Raw genomic sequence first — 11119 nt, forward strand, 5'->3', positions numbered from 1 at the left:
GTGCGCCATTTAAAGTAACAGACTGGCAAACGGAAATACACAACCGGATGGATCATGGTCCCACGGTCGTCGGGGCCAGGTGTGTTTCATTTAGCAGTTGGATTTGGCCACGCTTTGTACGTCGGTAGCTCACAAAATCTTCCACGCTACGCAAATGTTTTAAACTTTTCTTTGTACCAAGAATGAAACCAGTTTGCGCTCCCAATCTTGTTAACCACTGCCATGCCAGAGAGGCATGGAGAAGAAAGGGTTAACTCTCCCTACAGCATACAGACTTATATTTACTAAGCGGCGCTGTTCTATGTCGCCTTGCAGCCCATTTAACAGCATTGCCCCTAAGGCTGTGTTCCCGCTGGCCACTGCAGCGCCCGCAATGGGGCCGGGCCCGCTGAGAGGGGGGGGGGGGCGCCTCGCTGCGCCGACAAACTCCTGCTCTCAAGAAAATTGAGAGCAGGACTCGCGACGGAGCGCTAGGCCATGCCCACTGTGGCACTGTTGACTGGGAACAGTTGTTTGGGAAATCCGCTTCCATTATGAGCCCCTTTCCCTTTTTAATGTACACACGGTTTGTGATAACACGATTGAACGTACAATCGCGAAAACAATCATGCGGGCGGAATATAAAGGGTAAATCATTGATTTCTCTGTTTGTAAAACCCTTGCCAAATAAAGCAGCATTCTCCTCTGCTCAAGGTTGTAGGGTATTTGGTGGGTTTTGATTGGAGTCTAGGAATGTTTGATTCAAAGCAGAACCATGGGCTGTTACATATTTGGACGATGGTGAAGCAGTCCCATTCCTCTTATCAGAGGGGAAACAGAAAGTTCCCAGAATCCCTTGCAGAGCACGACAAAGTATCACTTATTCTTTGTTGTTGTCAGGTATATTCATGCAAAGACATTTTCCGGCGCTTTGATGCTCTGAATCAGGGGTGGGCAAACTCCAGTCCTCTAGGGCCCCAACAAGTGAGGTTTTCAGGATATCCCTGCTTCAGCACAGGTGGCTCAATCAGTGGCTCAGTCAACGACTGATTGAGCCACCTGTGCTGAAGCAGGGATATCCTGAAAGCCTGACCTGCTGGCGGCCCTTGACAACTGGAGTTGGCCGCCCTGCTCTAAATGTTCACTCTTTGTAACACCTTGTTGAATAACAAAGACTCCAGAAGTGAAAGAAAAAAAAAAATCAAAAAACAACAAACAAGTTATATAGCAAAGGCCCCACGTTGAACATCTCCCTAGAATAGCTCAACACTGGTTTGCACCATGGACAGCTCTTTCAGGAATAAAAAACCTTTGAATGTACACAGAAAAGACTAACAGTATTTACTTAAATATACTCTATATATGTATATATATATCCTTTTTTTGTTGTTTTTTTTTTGTTGTGCTAAGTAGAGCGAATGTGGGATTGAAAAGATGCCCTAAATTAAGATGTTCTTTTTAAAGGAGCAATACTCTGGAATACAAAATAGCACTGTGATGTCCCTGGAAAAAAAAAAGCTTTCATAGCTAGATTTCAATTCCACACTAGAAGCATAAGCCGCGTTCACATATTAAGAGAAAAAAAAAACAAAAGTGAAACAATTCAGTTATTACAATTGGAAAGACCCAAACACACGGTATAGCCTTTCAAGCTTCACATAACAGAATATTATCTTCCAGAACTGCAGGTGAACCTGAGGTGTAGCAGCGGCCTTGGCGTCTGTCATGTACACACAATACAGGTAAGATACAGGTTCGCTGCAGTTCTAGAATGCACCAAGTGATGTGAAGGGTTTTTATCCAATCACAAACTTAAAGAAGTACGAAGCACCAGTAATTGTTGTACGTTCTCATTGTCAGAGGAACTCAACCTATTTATATTGTGTAGTAAAACCAAACCCAAAAATAAGTAAGCACTAAAGATCACTTTAAGGCTCAGATTGAACAAGAGACATAAACAGGACCCTAGTGGATTATTGTAACACACGGTGCTTTCCACACAGCCTTCAAATGAAAGATCTAATTATTTTGCCAGTCACCAATCAAGTATTGTGCCTTTAAATTTTCTTTTCTTTCTTTTTGCTACTATGCTGAGTTTTATTATTACTGAATATTGTCTTACATGTGTGTAGATAACGTTTTTGGTGTTTGATCAAAGCTCAACTGTTTTTTTGGAAGTGAAAATGGTATTACTATGTGAATTCAGTGCAAACAGGATACAGCTGACCATCACATAGCACTTGTCATTAAGCCCATTTAATTTTAACCCTTCGGCAGTTGCAGATGCCAGCAGCGAAAGGGTTAAAAAAACAAGAATGGAACCTGTTTCCCCCCCGTCGTGAGAAATAACACATTTGTCACGTGTTTCTCTGCTTTGCTCCCCACCCTGATCCACAAATAGTCAGACGAAAGGCTTGGTCTTTTCCTGACTGATAACCACCGATTTTGCATTAGAAAGGTGACAGTACTTAATGAAACTCAGCACCAAAGGGCATAAGGCAGTTGAAGGTTAGTTTGTTCTATCAGCACCAATCCCATAAATTCTCTACACGTGGTGTATAATGTATAAAACTTGGAGTGGAGACTTAATCTCCCCACCCTGGATCGTAGAATGGATGTTTCAATACTGTTTCTTGTGTGTAAAACACCAAAGAATCGTCTTCTTTTTTGTTTTTACTTACAAAACATAGAGAATATCTTTGTATACATACAACAACCAGAAATAAAGCTGCTCACAAGCTTTCTTTCTTGTGTTTTTTTTTTTTGTTATTTCCAATGAGCTGTGTTTTATCGTAAACAAAAATAAGGGTCCTCTTTACTTGGAGTATTAGAGAGAAGACTCGTATTGTAGTAACTCGTACAGGAGAGGACCGTCTCTATATCTAATACCTACAGCTGTGGGGGTGACGTACTGAAGAATGTTGATAGTCCTTCTTAACCGTCTGTCTACAAAGTGAGCATCCCAAGCTGGATATCTTTTTCTTGGCATGTCGATCTTAATGAGGGGCCCTTCGGGATAATAAGGACGCCCAGATGGAGTAGATGGCACCATTGGTCTCACCTGGAAAACGGGCAAGCACGTGTCAGCTGCTAGGTCATCCTGTTGCTCCATGAGAGCTCTGGTAGGCGTAGCCTGGGCCCCCCGATACCCTGGGGTGTGAGATGTTATGGGCTCAACATCAGGGGGCAAAGGAATGCCCCAGAGCAGCTCAGCGCAACAGGAGCTGGCAAATATATTAGCTCGTGGCCCCATGGGATGCAGCACACCGTAATATAAGAGCATGAATGCTAACCCAGCAGCAAAACTTAGAAAAACACAACACAGTGCTGGCATGGCATATGAGTCAGTTGTGTCGGGATCTCTGTAAAAATACCAAAGGAACGTCAAGGCAGCATTCTCTGTCAGGATAACAGTATAATAAGCAAACATTCGATATCGAGTCCGTCCTTCCTTGACGTTAAACCAGCAGAAAATGTACACCATTCCTACCACCATGTTGAAGAGGATTTCCTCCCACTTGGACATACAGAAGTCTGTCCCACCGTGAATGATCCAGAAGGCCATGACGCACCAGTGGACCACTACAAAGATCCCAAAGTAGAGCTGGAAGATTGAAGCAAAGAGGGCAAAAGAGATAACTCTGGATGAGATGGTGAAAAGTCGCCAGAAGAGGTGGATGAGCGCCCCTCTGTAGCTCATGCTCTTCTTGTCGTCCCTGGAGTCCCGTAGGAGCTTGTGATAGGAGGCTAGCACCCAAGCAAGGGACATCAGGGAGGCCACAGAGGAAACACCTGCCAGAAGACAGTCAAACAATAGGCACAGGTTGATTACATCATTTCAGTATTCACCAATATTACGAAGCAGATTGTCTAAGAGAAAAGTAGAAAGGAAGAAAAATGCAAAACAATGTTTAAAAGAAGTAGACTGAGAAATGTCACAAATGTACTCGTATTGTAAAAACTATTTGTGCATTTGTTTTTGCAACACCTTTAAGATCAAACCTTTGAATTTGAGTTTGTACTGCATAAACCCTGCAATACAATATTTAGTGGAAAGTTCTATATCTACCAAAGCGGCCATTTGGGTCGTCTTTGGTAAAATTCCCATTGAGGTTTAGGGGGAATGTCGGCTTAAAACAGCCACGTAAGCAGAAAAAGGACCTAACTTTTATACTTCTCCGTTCCAAAGATGGGTCACACTAACACACCCAATATCATTAGAGTACGGGTTTTTTTTCCAGCCTCTTAAGAACTGTAGGATCCTTTCAAACTCTCTTCTGAGAAACCCCAATCTACGTCACCTAACCGCCTAAGAAAAAAAATAAAGATTGTTGTAGGAAAAATGTTTTCCCTTTAAAAAAAAAAAAAAAAAAAACTGCCTCTGCTTATAGTATATATAATTTATAGAACACCGTCAACTAATATGTTATTATAATTATTTGGGAGAGGATGCCATTCAGTACATTTGTTTACAATACAGCCAAAAAAAATGTTTTGCATGGGATCCGAATCAGGGTTGCTGGATGTGCAAACAGGATGGGACCCCGTGCAAACAGGATGGGACCCCGTGCAAACAGGATGGAACCCCGTGCAAACAGGATGGAACCCCGTGCAAACAGGATGGAACCCCGTGCAAACAGGATGGAACCCCGTGCAAACAGGATGGAACCCCCTGCATAAGACCACACTAGGGAAGGCAGAGCAGCGCTGCTAGAATAGAACTCAACACTCTTGATGTGGCCTTATACAGTTGGTAGGAACTCCACTAGGTACTATGTACTTGGTCTAGAACATATGGTCACGTCTTCTCCGACGCAACCAAATGACCACTGGTGCTTAGTCGTGACTCACCTCTCCGTGAGGGACACTCAGGCACGGGCGCTTTGGTAAGTCCCTAATCTTAGCCCTTACCCTGAAAACCCTCAATATTAACCTCTTAATATTAACACTACACCCTACCCTAATAACCAATTAACCTAACCACTAAAACCCCCGGAGTGTCCGTCTGCGGCCAAGCACCAACGGGGACTTGGTCGCCACCAAATATCCCATTCCTCTATGTACTATTCTTTCATGTAAATACCCTATAGTTTAAATGTCTGTCCCACTTCCTCCCTCACCACAACACCTCCTGCAGGTCTCGATGTCAGGATTCATACGTTGAAATGGCTGTACAGCAAGAGGATGACCCATTAGGCAACCGAACAGTGGAGGATAAAAACAAACAAATGTAGGTAGGGCTGATGTTTATGGAACACAAGGACATTCCAATCCCTGGTAGGAGCTTGGTCAACGTGATTCACAACTACAGACCCAAAATGTATGTTGTGTGAATTTTGACAATTATAATTGGCATTTATTTATTTATTTAGTTAGTAATATTATTGTAAGAATATTCAGAAAGGCCATTAGTTCAAGTAATTGCAGGTTCTTCTGGCAGGGTGAACAGTACACATTGGAAATAGCTCCTCCTCGTGACGTCAGGTGATCAGGTTGCCTGAGCGATTTCTAGCCAGCTATTTACGTGCGCAGGGGGCGTGTCTGGGGGGGGGGGGCGTGGCTATGACATCACGGAGCTGGTTCGCCCTCATTGGGCGAACCGCTCACGTGACGCGCCAGCGAGCGTCACAATCAAATTTGTTTGTCTCTGCAAGCAGCTGCGCGAAGAGCACTCATGGGCAAGTGCACGTGACCACGCTGGACAGACTCATTGCGATCATGAGTTTGATGACGTGTCGCTCAGCTTCACCATGGACGCGGCCTTAAGCAGCATTCTTGGTGATTGTTGTACTACAGTAGGGTGCTCAACTTCCATTCTCAAGCTCACCCAACAGGTCAGGCTTTCAACATGTCCATATCCCAGAGTCTCCCAAAGGCTGAGCCTCTGATTGAGCCATCTTTGCTGAAGCAGGGACTGATTAAGCCACCTCTGTTGAACCTGGAATATTTTGAAAACCTGACCTGTTGGGGAGGGGAGGGGGGGGGGGGGGCTTGAAGACCAGAGTTTAGCACATCTGCTCTAACCCAGGGGAGAACAAACTTTCCCGATTTGCCCCCTGCCTGAGCCCCCCACCCCCCTGCTCGTGCCCCCCTCCTTACCTTGTCTTCGGCGTCAAATGACGCCGCTGGGGGCCGTGACGTCACGTGGCCCTGCTGTGTCCCAGAAAGGAAGAGGCCTGCAACTGCCTTCCGGGGGGGTGGGGGGGATCACCCCTCAGGAGTGTGCCTAGGTGCCTGTGTGGTTACTGGGCTGCGAGAAAACAGAGGTGCCCACTTGCTGCCAGTTCTGGAGGGTCAGAAACTCACCCAAGGACTTAGAGACTCTGGCGTTACACTTACCCTGGTAATTGATGATATTCCTGATAATGTGTTGCTAGGTAATCATCTTGGAAAGATGGTTACCCAATATGAGACCGCTGTGACCCAACAAGCTCAGGAACCCGCTGAACAATGCCAGGTACTAATGTACCTGGAGACTGGAGATGGGTGACTTACAGGGGTTGTACCAAAGTGGGGGGTTGTGGGAACCTCCCAGTAAAATCCATCACCACCAGGTGATTGAGGGGGGCTGTAGCAAAGTGGGGGCTTCCCATTACAGGTCCTTATCACAGGGGGTCCTGAGGGGGGGTTGTATAGAAATGGGGGCCAGAGTGAGCTTCCCATTACAGTCCAAAGGGGGTTAGTGAAGGGCGTTGTAGCAAAGTGGTGGATCAGGATAGTTTCCCCTTACAGCTTGTTGTTACAGGAAACCCTGAGGGGAAGATTGAGGGGGTTGGTGAGGGGGGTTATAACAGAGTGGGGAACAGAGATAGTTCTCCCTTACTGCCCGTCAACCCAGAGTACTCCAGGGGGGTGTCCAAGGGGGATTGTGCCAAAGGAGGGGGCAGAGAGAGCTTCCCATTACAGCCTGTCCCCCGAAGGTCCACCTAGACGAAGTGCTAAAAGAGGGTTGTGCCAATGAGGGGGACAGCAGTGGTTTCCATTTGCAACCCATCACCGTGGATGTGACAGTGTTTACAGACCTGGGGGACAGTGATAGGCCGGCACAGGTACTGACTGCTGAGGGAGAGACAGAGAAAGAGAGAAGCAGTCAGAGCAAGAAAGGCAGAGAGAGAGAGAGAGAGGCTGGGAAAGGAAGAGATAGAGACAGCAAGAAGGATATAGACAGCGAAGCAGAGAGAAGAGAAAATTAGGCTGCGAGAGATAGAGACAGAAAGAGGGAGAAAGACAGCGAGGCAGAGGGAAGAGAGAGACCGGGAAGAAGAGAGATAGCAACAATAGGAGAGCGAGAGGCAGAGAGACAACCAGTAGAGGAAAGAGAGAGAAGCTGAGATAGGGACAGTACGAGGGACTGCCAGTGGAAGAGAGCGGGTCTAAGATAGCAAGAGAGAGATAAGAGCGCCTAAGGACGCCTCCATGGTCGGCGAGACCGCGCGGACGACGTGATCACAATGCCTTAAGGCAATGGTCGCATCCATAGACTGCGAGGGGGCGCGCTGTGCGCCAGGAATCAAATACATTTGATGGTCAGGTCACGTGAGCGGTTCGCCCAACGAGGGCGAATCAGCTCCGTGATGTCTCGGCCACACCCCGGACGCGCCCACCTACACACCTCCCTGACGCCTTTAGACTGGCCACAAAACGCTCTCGCTATAACGTGACGTCACAAGCACGGACGCGAGCGCGAGGTCACCATGGACCCAGCCTAAGAGACTACTAGAGCAAGAGAGAGGGTCCAAAAGTATAACGCATTTCTATGTACATTATGTTGTATATTTTTAGCTTAAGAAGCTGTTCTGCATTTATTGCGACTGTGTGTTCTTGTAAATCTTTTCTTCTGCAATCTAAACACTATTTTTATATACAGTATATAATCTTATACTATATTAGTGAAAGCACTGTATGTTTGCCTGCCTGCATGCATGCATGCCTGCCTGGATGTCCGGTGCCCCTAGGGGAAATCTCATTGGTCCCTTGGGCCGCCCCCGCACACCTCTCATTGGCCTGAGGTGGAGTGACGGGCCAAAGGACACACACACAGGGACACACACACACACACACACACACACAGGGACACACACACACAGGGACACACACTCTCCCCCGTCAGTTGGACCGCAAGCTCACCTTCCACACACCCCCCCCCCTCCTCTCCCGGTGCCCCTCCTCTCCCGGTGCCCCTCACTCTCTCCCCCACTCCCCACCTCACCCAAATCCCCACGCTCCGCAACATCCCCAGCCGCACCATCACCCTCACCGTGCGCCGCGGAGGAAGCGCGGCCCTGCTGCTCAGCAGCAAACTCCAGGCTCCTTCCCCCTCGCGGCGCGGGGCCGGGCCTCCTGCTCTCCCCATCACGTGTGACGCTACCGGAGAGGGGAAGCGTCGCGGGACTCCCCATCACGTGCGCCGCGGGACTCCCCATCACGTGCGCCGCGGGACTCCCCATCACGTGCGCCGCGGGACTCCCCATCACGTGCGCCGCTACCGGAGAGGGGAAGCGCGGTGCGGGACTCCCCATCACGTGTGACGCTACCGGAGAGGGGAAGCGCGGCGCGGGACTCCCCATCACGTGCGCCGCTACCGGAGAGGGGAAGCGCGGGCCGGGCCTCCTGCTCTCCCCATCACGTGCGCCGCTACCGGAGAGGGGAAGCGCGGGCCGGGCCTCCTGCTCTCCCCATCACGTGCGCCGCTACCGGAGAGGGGAAGCGCGGCGCGGGACTCCTGCCACTCTTGCCCCCACCCCCCCCAGCTTCCCGAACTCACCTCCTGCCCCAGCCAGATGCCACGGGGTCAAGGTAAGTCACACACCGTCTCCCACCCACGCACTGTCACCCAGTCACCCACACACCCACCCAGTCACTTTCACCCACCCAGTCACCCACCCACTCAGTCACTCACTCAGTCACCCACCCACTCAGTCACCCCACCCACTCAGTCACCCACCCACTCAGTCACCCACTCACTTAGTCACCCACCCACTCACTTAGTCACCCACCCACTCACTCAGTCACCCACTCACTCAGTCACCCACCCACTCACTCAGTCACCCACCCACTCACTCACTCAGTCACCCACACACCCACCCAGTCACCCACTCAGTCACCCACCCAGTCACCCACTCAGTCACCCACCCACACACCCACCCAGTCACCCACCCAGTCACCCACCCACACACCCACCCAGTCACCCACCCAGTCACTTTCACCCAGTCACCCACTTTCACCCAGTCACCCACCCACTCAGTCACCCACCCACTCAGTCACCCACCCACTCAGTCACCCACCCACTCAGTCACCCAGTCACCCACCCATTCAGTCACCCATTCAGTCAGTCACCCAGTCACCCACCCAGTCAGTCACCCACTCACCCACCCAGTCAGTCACCCACTCACCCACCCAGTCAGACACCCACTCACCCACCCAGTCAGTCACCCACTCACCCACCCAGTCACTCACTCACCCACCCAGTCACTCACCCACTCACCCACCCAGTCAGTCACCCACTCACCCACTCACCCACCCAGTCACTCACCCACCCAGTCAGTCAAGTGTCAGTCACCCACCCACCCAGTCACCCATTCACCCACCCAGTCAGTCTCCCACTCACCCACCCAGTCAGTCTCCCACTCACCCACCCAGTCAGTCTCCCACTCACCCACCCACCGACCCAACTCACCCACCCAACCACCGACCCAAAGTCACCCACCGACCCAAAGTCACCCACCCACCGACCCAAAGTCAAACCGACCCAAAGTCACCCACCCACCGACCCAAAGTCACCCACCCACCGACCCAAAGTCAAACCCACCCACCCACTCAGTCAAGTGTCACCCACCCACCCAGTCACCCACACACTCAGTCAACTCAGTCACCCACCTAGCTGTCAAGGGGGGGGGGGAAGCCTAACCCTGTCGTACGCCCCCCCAAAATTACATCCCGGGCAACGCCGGGTCTCTCAGCTAGTTCTTTAATAAATAATGCTTTGGGGCTCTGATTGAACTGTCGCACGCTTTGTAGAGTATTTTCATTTTTGGAAACATTTCGCTACAACAGATTTTTGTGTGTTATTGAATAGTTATTTTTCTGTAATAAACAGGGACCTGAGACCCTTGCAGATATATATTATACATTTTGCATATTTCTTGGGGGGTGGTATCAATTCTTTGATACCAACTAATAACATTGTAGAGCAAGGGTTTTCTCTTCTTTTTTTGCTGTTAATAAGGACATTTATTCCTCAGATTGCTAAAAACCCGATACATCTCTCATTAGTACCTTATAGGAGTGCTTTGCAAACCTCTCCTTGTAACCTCTGACCGCAGCACAAACCTGGTGAGGCCCCTAGTCATGACGTGAGCTTTGGAAAACACTGCCTTATGGGTACAGCTGAACCCCATTATAACGCGGTCCTCGGGGGTCACCCGATCAGACCGCGTTATAACCAGGGTCGCGCTAATTAAAAAAAAAATGGCCACCGCGTGCCCTTCGGGGTACACGCTCACACCGCGTTATACGCGGATCCGCGTTATAGCGGATCACGCTATAATGGGGTTGAGCTGTACTTAGCTTTGTTCCCCTTTGTTGCATTTATTTTTTGCTCTATTTCCTTGCCTTACTGGCATGTATTTTACTGTGCTCTTGTTGGCGCTGCTGCTGCTGACCTGTCTTCCTATTCCCTATTTTGTATCTGTTCTTCCATTCCCCTTTACATTTTTCACCAGACCAACGCATCATCCCATCTGTGTCTGCCGCCTCGGTCTGCCGGGAATAGTCACCAACAGGATAACAGCAAACTCGAGAAGTGTCAATCCGTTCTGCGGAAGGTGGATCCCAGAGGAACTTACTGGTTTGATAACAAGTCTAATGAATATTTTGTTAATGTCCCTGACACTGCATGTAAAGAGTGAGAAAGACTGAATGCATCATTAGATACCATTTCCTAAAGTATTAATTACTGGATGTGAAAAATGAAGTGTAGTGATACACAATGTGTCACAAGCACAGGTACAAACATCCGGGGGTGAATTGTAAAGGCTCATATATTAACATGCTCTTCCTCAATAAATGTTACTCTGTCACTCAGTCTCCCCCCCCCCCCCTCCCCGGCTTCCTCAAACTTTCCCTCCCTCTCTTACACTTC

At 49.2% G+C, this 11119-nt stretch overlaps 1 protein-coding gene across 1 annotated transcript in view; it reads right to left on the minus strand.

Annotated features, from left to right (window-relative positions):
- Positions 1 to 2634: 2634 nt before the first annotated feature.
- XKR6 (XK related 6) overlaps positions 2635 to 11119 on the minus strand; it is a 308599-nt gene continuing 300114 nt past the window's right edge. The window contains exon 3 of the mRNA XM_075598699.1: positions 2635 to 3771. Coding sequence (XP_075454814.1) covers positions 2807 to 3771 — 965 coding nt within the window. The 3' untranslated portion in view covers positions 2635 to 2806. The remainder of the gene's footprint in view (positions 3772 to 11119) is intronic.

This window comes from Ascaphus truei, chromosome 4, assembly GCF_040206685.1.
Source record: "Ascaphus truei isolate aAscTru1 chromosome 4, aAscTru1.hap1, whole genome shotgun sequence".
Lineage (NCBI taxonomy): Eukaryota > Metazoa > Chordata > Amphibia > Anura > Ascaphidae > Ascaphus > Ascaphus truei.